At 44.4% G+C, this 7,345-nt stretch overlaps 2 protein-coding genes across 2 annotated transcripts; one reads left to right on the top strand and one right to left on the bottom strand.

Annotated features, from left to right (window-relative positions):
• Positions 1-265: 265 nt before the first annotated feature.
• LOC119324632 lies at positions 266-1,026 on the top strand. The gene is made up of 2 exons (XM_037598402.1): positions 266-482; positions 585-1,026. The coding sequence occupies exons 1-2, from the start codon at positions 345-347 to the stop codon at positions 735-737; spliced, it is 291 nt and encodes a 96-aa protein (XP_037454299.1). The 5' UTR covers positions 266-344; the 3' UTR covers positions 738-1,026.
• A 1,502-nt stretch (positions 1,027-2,528) lies between these two features.
• On the bottom strand, positions 2,529-5,793 carry LOC119324631 (inorganic phosphate transporter 2-1, chloroplastic-like). Its single transcript, XM_037598401.1, has 3 exons — positions 4,905-5,793; positions 3,935-4,126; positions 2,529-3,772 (listed from the first exon to the last, which is right to left on the bottom strand). Exons 1-3 carry the CDS (start codon positions 5,601-5,603, stop codon positions 2,960-2,962), a joined length of 1,704 nt encoding a protein of 567 aa, XP_037454298.1. The 5' UTR covers positions 5,604-5,793; the 3' UTR covers positions 2,529-2,959.
• Between the last annotated feature and the right edge of the window lie 1,552 nt (positions 5,794-7,345).

Raw genomic sequence — 7,345 nt, 5'->3', positions numbered from 1 at the left:
AACTAAAATACATCTAGATACATCCATTTCAATGATAAATATTTGCGGATGGAGGAAGTACATGAATAAAATCTGTGTGGTGGTCGGTTGGTTAGTGTGCTACTGTTTCAACGGCGAGGTCGAGAGGTCGAGACCTCACATTCCTAGTATGATTTTTGCTGCAGTTTTTTTAAGAGAAAGAAAAAGAATGAAACGGGCCGGCCCAGCGCGGCGCGGGGTATGCGCCCGTTTGCGGCAACCGAAGAAACGGGCGCTTAAGGCGCCCGTTAGGAAATGCTTTCTCTCTCTCCCTGCCCCCCAAACCGAACTAGCGGCGGCGGCGGCGGCGAAGTGGTGAAAAGGAGATGCTGCAATTCCCGGCGCTGATGCGGCAGTGGCCGTCGCCGCCGCTGATTCCGGCGTCCACACTCCTCCCCGTGCCCGCAACTACCCAGGAGGACGAGCTCCTCCTCGCCATGGCCGAGTCCGACCTCGAGGACAAGGTACTGCTGCTCTTCCCCTTCCTGCCCGTGTCCTTCGTCCCCACCGCACGCCGCGGCTCTAACGCCTGCCCCGCTCTGCTCTTTCTTGCTCTCGCCTCTCAGCTGAACGCGATCCGCAAGACCAACAGCAACCTGGTGATCATAGGCAAGCCCACCAACGACGTCAAGGAGGAGTACGACGCGGAGGTGGAGGAGGACGACGTCGACAACGTCGACGAGTCCGACGGGGACGACTTCGACCAAGAAACCGGCTGAGCCGTCAGGCTCCGGTGACGTTGCCCTTTCTGCGAACCAATCTGTACGCTTGTCGGAGCCCGAGATCCCCAATTATCTCTAGTTATTAGATCAATCTGTCCAAGCTATTATACTTTACTTTGCTGCGTGGTGTTTCGACGATTCGGGGGGTTTACCTACCCTTGGATTAGCCTGTTAATGCTGTTAAGTATTTATCGAAACACCGATATTAATCAGTACTCTATGTGAATGCCTTACTGCCTTGTGCTTCTTGGTCAAGTTTCTTTACAGTGAGTCTGTGATATGCTGATATTGAGTATCTTTGTTTGGAAGCTAGGGATATGTGATTCACTAATGCGCCCCTTGTATTCCTTTCTGAAGCATCATGTATGTAAATTGTGATGGTCAATCTATAGTTAGTGTTGTGGATGACCGCCCTAAAGATGGAATATCAGAGACAGAGATTGGATTGTATCATTTCGATTAGAGACAGGGTTCAATGTTTGACTACTCCAAACATGGGTGCCAAGTAGATCATCTCTATGTAAGCAGAAGCATTTACCAAGTATTGAGAGGCAATGGATCAAAATTATGGACTTATGGTTATTGACAAGGACCAGGTCCCAGCCCAGTGGTGAGAGCGCAGCGGCGTGTCTGCACCTGCCTAGCCTAGGTTTGACTCCCGGTGGATGCAAAATTTAGTCACGTTGGTTAAATTTCAGTGGACTGCTTTCCAGGGCCTCTCATTCTCATTTATAGAGTCATTATAGCAGGAGCAGCACATGCAGGAAGAAGCGGAACGACACGACAGCAATGATCAAGTAAGCTGTGAGGTAGTGGAGGATATAAACTACTCCCTCCACCAAGACGTTTTTGCAAGCTAACATAGCTTACAAAAACGTCTTATATTGTGGGACGGAGGGAGTAGCTAAGTAGCTGTTAGAAGTTTTAGGTGTCGTATCAGGTGGAAAAAGTTCATGGCTACATACATGGGCATCACCGTTGATGCCGAAGGGTGCCCTGATCCTGGTCCATTCCCTAACCCATGGTAAATATTAGTAAAGCTTCGATGTGCCATCTTGTGTGTCTGTCATCTCTATCTATATATAGTTTGATGCTCCTAATCCTTAGCATGCACAGATTAACCTTTTGGCCCCACCCTTACATCCACGATAGTGTGCATGGTCAGGATACCATATATAGTCTATCCTTGATCTCATGAAAATATATGATTTAAGGAAAAGAAAATTTTAATGTTGATCAAGTTCAGTTAATTACTTCCATGCTTGTGCCCACAAAAAGGAATGCTGTGTTACTGATGAGTTTGTCCATTAAGTCTGATGAGAATTGTTGAAAAAACATGCGCCATCAAGTCATACCCATTGATATACTCAAGACTAATTTAGTAAACAGAATGATACCATGTCAAGAAGTTAGTCATCATACAGTTAGTAAACGTGTGCAAAAACCATCTTCTCAAAGACTAATTAGAGAAACAGAATGATCGGCCTTTCAGACCACCAAGATCTGAAATGATAATAAACCAATCGTATTTCTGTATAGTTTTTCGTAGATTTTTTCATTGTGGATTTATTCAAACGTTCCTACTTATTTGTGTTCTTCAATAAAAATAATTCTATTATCTGTGTTCTTCAATAAGACTAAATATTTCTCATGTAGCTCCGCGGGTTGATGACCAGTTCCTCTAATCTCATTGTTATATTTTACTTTCAGCAATTCTACATACATGTAATGCCGAACTTGCCTTTTACTATTTATCACGTGGTTCTTCCATTTTGGCCAAAGAAAAAAGAAAAGAAAAAGATTCACATTTATAGTGGCGCTGAAACAGCAATATCATCAATATGGCATAATTACAAGGGTAGTGAGACTAACCAGTGTCCATTATGTATGATCAATTAATCATATCTCTACAAGGTATTGAAAATATTCCACCTTCCGGTAGAAAATATAAAGATATAGTCATATAGGTGGTACATTAGAGATAAAAGATGAAGAAGCTGGGAGTCTCAAACATGATTATTTACCGTAAACCCTTTATCCTAATCATGTGCTTTGTTGCCAGGAAAATGATTATTTGCTCTGACAAATCTTTTCAATTTCTCTGCTGGAAACTCCCGGAACTGGCTCATCTATTCACTGTTACACATTTTTTTACAGCATAAAAAATTTAGGGACAACGGCTGGACCTCTCAAAACAGCAACTGTATCTCACAAAGCACTCACATAAAGTATTTCAGAATCTTGGTCAAGATTAATGTATAGAAGACTGATAGCAAAGCACCAACTGGAATTGTGACCACCCAGGAGACCACAATTTCACGCACAGTCTCTGCTCTGACTCTGTTGAGACCTCTTGCAAATCCCACACCCATCACTGCACCAACAAGTGTATGTGTAGCAGATATTGGCAACCCAAGCTTAGATGCAAACAAGACCACAGAAGCGGCAGCAAACTCTGCTGCGAACCCCCTTGTGGGTGTTAATTCGGTGATTTTCTTGCCAATTGTTGCTATGACTCTATAACCCCACATTGTAAGCCCTGCGACAATTCCAAAACCACCCCAAGCAAGGACTTCAGTCGGTATGACTATCTCAGCGCTGCTTGCTACGCCTTGAAGAATAGACAAAGCTGCGGCCAGAGGCCCTATGGCATTGGAGACATCATTGCCTCCATGAGCGAATGACATGAAGCATGCTGACAGGACCTGCATGTAGCCAAATACGCCGTAGACAATCTGCAATTGAGCTCCTCTAGGGCCAGCGACGTCAAATCCACCTTGCTGAACATCTGTATTGTCAGCTGTTGCTATCTTTTCTGCTTCTGATGACAGTAGGTCACCAAGCTGTTTTTTGATTGCCCTGCTAACAAAGACAGCTCCTATTGCCCCACATACTAATGCTTGCAGAACGGCAATGGAAAATGTCTTGCTGAGAGGGAAAGCGGCAAACGAGATTGCAGTGACACCAGTAAAAACTGCAATAGGTGCAGAAGCAGCTGCAGCTTGACCTGGATTTGGTGCGCTGTACACAAACTGAAGTGAAACATGGTTAGTAGAAATAGTGTTTGTGTCTTTTATTTAGGAGATTTTAGTTTCTGTGATTATCTGCTCAATAAGATGTCTGACTAATAAGCTTGCAAAGATATCTTGTTTTCTCATTTACCATGTTGCAAGTAAAGTTAGTATAGTACTCACCCTGCGTATGCACTTGTAAACAAGAAATGAGACTGCAGCACCCATCAGTGGAGAAATAAGCCATGACGAAGATACTCTAGCCAAGGAGCTCCAGAAAACTGCATTGACCCCTCCATATACCAGCCCAAAACCAACCATGGCCCCAACAATACAATGGGTAGTTGACACAGGCCAGCCATAAGAGGAAGCAACCTATAATAAATAAAAAAGTGTAATCCAGACAGATGCTTATGAATATATGCTACATTCTCAAGGCTGTAAACTCAAGTGCATTGCTTGTGGATATATTAGATTTGGTGATGATAAAATATATTTTTGTAAGCATGCTAATTGCATTGAATTTTCACTCGATTGTATCACTATCAACACTGTTGCATAAATAGATGAAACATATTACCTAATAATGCAATTAGTGATCCACTAAAATTTTCTTACTCCAGCATTAACATTGTCTGTTCAGTTAAACCTATTTGTTGTTTCTGTACTTTCCCTAGCTGAAGTAGTTGTTCAAAGTTTAGATAGCAACCTCTGTGAATTGGAAGTGAGGTGCACTTGAAGTTTGAACTGATGATCCTGAATCTGCCTATAACTGGATCCTAAAAATCAAAATTTAGATCAAAGTTTTCTGATTTCCACATCAACCAGGCTAAAACCAAATGTTGAATTTGAATCTGTCAAGTGCCTTTCCCTTTGCTGGTTTCTTACTTATCTTAGGATAAAAGTTTCTTATGTAATCAGGCTCCCTAGAATCAGAGATAGCATCTACAAGTGCATAGGTTTTTGCTGTTAGGTGAAACTAGTAGTATCATAAATATGCCACTGAAGATATCTTACATCTTCTGTTTATTTTATAGATGGAAACTGTGGGGATCTTGAATAATTATGTGATGCTAGTGGAACCAAGGGACCTCGTCATTTGATTGACATGGTATAACAAACCTCAAAAGAATTATCTGTGATGGAATGTTACCTGTAACCATGTACCAGCAGCAGCGAGGGAGGACAGCAATCCAGCAAAGAGCAGAGAATCATTTCCTTGGAAGACAGATGTGACGAGGATGCCCTTCTGCATGGTGCTGGTGACATGGGTGCCCATAAGGAATGCGCCAGAGAACTCTAGCACAGCTGCAGTCAGCACCGCCTGCCGGAGAGTCAAAGCACCAGACCCTACCGACGTCCCCATGGCATTTGCCACATCATTCGCTCCAATGTTCCATGCCATGTAGAATCCTGACAAGAGGGTCAGATATGCCAGCACCTTCATCTTGGTCGTCCCATGGAAGAGCAGTGAGCGCATCACCAGTGGAACAGTGAGAGCTGCAAATGCAATCACCACAGAGATTGACATGGCCATCCGTGGTGAAATATGGAATGCCTTTGCCATCTCTGACAGCTCGGATCCTGCGCTCTGCTCCCCCGAGGCATCTGGTTTTGCACCGGAGCCATCGTCAGCGTTTGCAAAGGAGGAGAGTGTGGCACGCGGAAGCACCAGGTGCGAGCTCAGTGTCTTGGCAGGTGACACTTTAGCCAGACGGAAGTACCTCGGGCAGTGGATGGTAGGTGGCAGCTGAGCGGCAGGGCAACGGAGCAGGAGAGCGGCAGCCGCAGCTCGCCCTCCTGCTCCAGCATGTGCGCGGGCAATGGAAAAGAAAGGAGAAGATTGAGACATGGAGTGGCAGAAGCAAAAACCAGGGGGGAGCACCAAGAAGAAAGAGATGAGATGATCAGTGGAGAGCAGGAGAGGAAGGGGGAGCGGTGGCCATAGGAGGGAGCTGTGGATGGAAGCAAGAGCTTGCTTTCTGTGGTGGCCCAGCTTGGGCTGGGACGAACGAGTGGTGGGAAGGAACGAGTGGTGGAAGGGGATATCGGCAAGATTCCCGCCTAATCCATAATCTGGGGTCGCAGCGGGCTGCTGGACTGTTTGTTTTCTGTTGCATGGATGTCTGGACTGGACCTCCCTCCACTCTGTTTCTTCTCAAGATCCAAATACGTGTCTCTTCCTGTTGTTTTGATTCTCGGCCTGGCCTTTAGCCTGGCACTAGTATCTTCTTAGGGTAGTTGGATTTTTGATTGAAGCAAAATGATGTTTCTTCTGTTCCTTTTGCCGTTTCATGTTTGCGTTATGCACTGTGTAGAGTAACCGGAACTAGTGTCCCTCTCAGGACATCATGCATTTTTAGTGTTCTTATTCTCACTGTTTTTGTTAATACACACACACTATAGGATTTCCTGTGCCATAATTATTACTGATGACAACAACAGCAACAAGGCTTTGTTGTTGTTGTTGTTGTTGTTGTCGTTGTTGTTGTATAATTATTACTGATGACAATGTAACAGAGTGTTGTGGAGTGGAGGACATCTCATGGGTATTGTTTCCTCTTGCAAGAACGGCTGTGGTCCTAGATTCCTTCAGCGTCAGTCTTGTGGTATGTGTATGAAGCTGCATTGTGATTGTGATTTTCTTTTGCCGTTTTGTTATAGCAGATGGGATGGTACCATGCTGCTGGCAAAAGGACCACAGGGAAAATGTAACCACTTTGTGCTCGAGTCCAGACGGCTGCTGAGAGGAATTATTTTGCGTCCATGTCTCGGAGGCATCCTTCATAGTATCAGCTACGGCGCCTGCGTCACATCTACAGGTCGGCACACTGCTAGACCATTGCAGCAAAGCCTCCCTGTGCGTTTTTTTAATGTTTACAACATTTCTACAGTATTTTTTTTATTGAGGGATCGTCACAGTACCTTTTTTTCACTAAACGTGTATTGCCGGGAATCCTGAAATAATTCCAGGATAAATGCGAGCATCAGGATTTGAACCCTAGTGGACTCTGTCCTCCTAACTATCCAACCACAGATTGGCTCGTGTCATAGTATTTTTTTTGGTGTGTGCGAAAACATGAAGAGAAAACGTCGCAGTATTTGGGAAAACCAATACGACAACTTTGTGCATATTGGAAGAGAAAAATCATCGTGTGTCTGGCATCCCCTTGTTTTGAGTTGTGAGTTTTGAACAATATAACTTCCTACATGTTGGCCAAGGTAATTTGAAACTGTATTGTGGCCAAAGGATAATTATTGGGTTTACAATTCTAATGAACTTGTGGCATTGCATGCATATAATTTTTTTTTCAAAACGGAGGCAAAAGATTTGCCTCATCTATTAAATAAGAGGAGAATAGAGTTTAGAGTTTTTACAAGCGCCCTTGCAAAACGGCATGGCAATTACTCTCGTACAACAATACGCCCTAGTTTCTTAGTGTTGGTGTACTAGAGTAGGGGTACCCTAGTACCCCGAACTTGTGCACGGGCGGTCGCAGCATCCCGCGGCAAGGCTTGCCGGGTGACTGCCTAGACCCTCCGTGGTTCCCTTGAAGACCATTCAAGAACAAAGTACTCAAACCAAGGCCCCGG

This window comes from Triticum dicoccoides, chromosome 6B, assembly GCF_002162155.2.
Source record: "Triticum dicoccoides isolate Atlit2015 ecotype Zavitan chromosome 6B, WEW_v2.0, whole genome shotgun sequence".
Lineage (NCBI taxonomy): Eukaryota > Viridiplantae > Streptophyta > Magnoliopsida > Poales > Poaceae > Triticum > Triticum dicoccoides.
This window is presented reverse-complemented; position numbering and strand designations above follow the sequence as displayed.

Excerpts from the sequence above, each read along its gene's own strand:
- LOC119324632 (XM_037598402.1), top strand. The coding sequence starts at position 345 with ATGCTGCAATTCCCGGCGCTGATGCGGCAGTGGCCGTCGCCGCCGCTG. Across the intron at positions 483-584 it reads AGTCCGACCTCGAGGACAAG|CTGAACGCGATCCGCAAGAC; the intron begins GTACTGCTGCTC and ends CTCGCCTCTCAG.
- LOC119324631 (XM_037598401.1), bottom strand. The coding sequence starts at position 5,603 with ATGTCTCAATCTTCTCCTTTCTTTTCCATTGCCCGCGCACATGCTGGA. Across the intron at positions 4,127-4,904 it reads CTGCTGGTACATGGTTACAG|GTTGCTTCCTCTTATGGCTG; the intron begins GTAACATTCCAT and ends TATTTATTATAG. Across the intron at positions 3,773-3,934 it reads TTTACAAGTGCATACGCAGG|TTTGTGTACAGCGCACCAAA; the intron begins GTGAGTACTATA and ends GTTTCACTTCAG.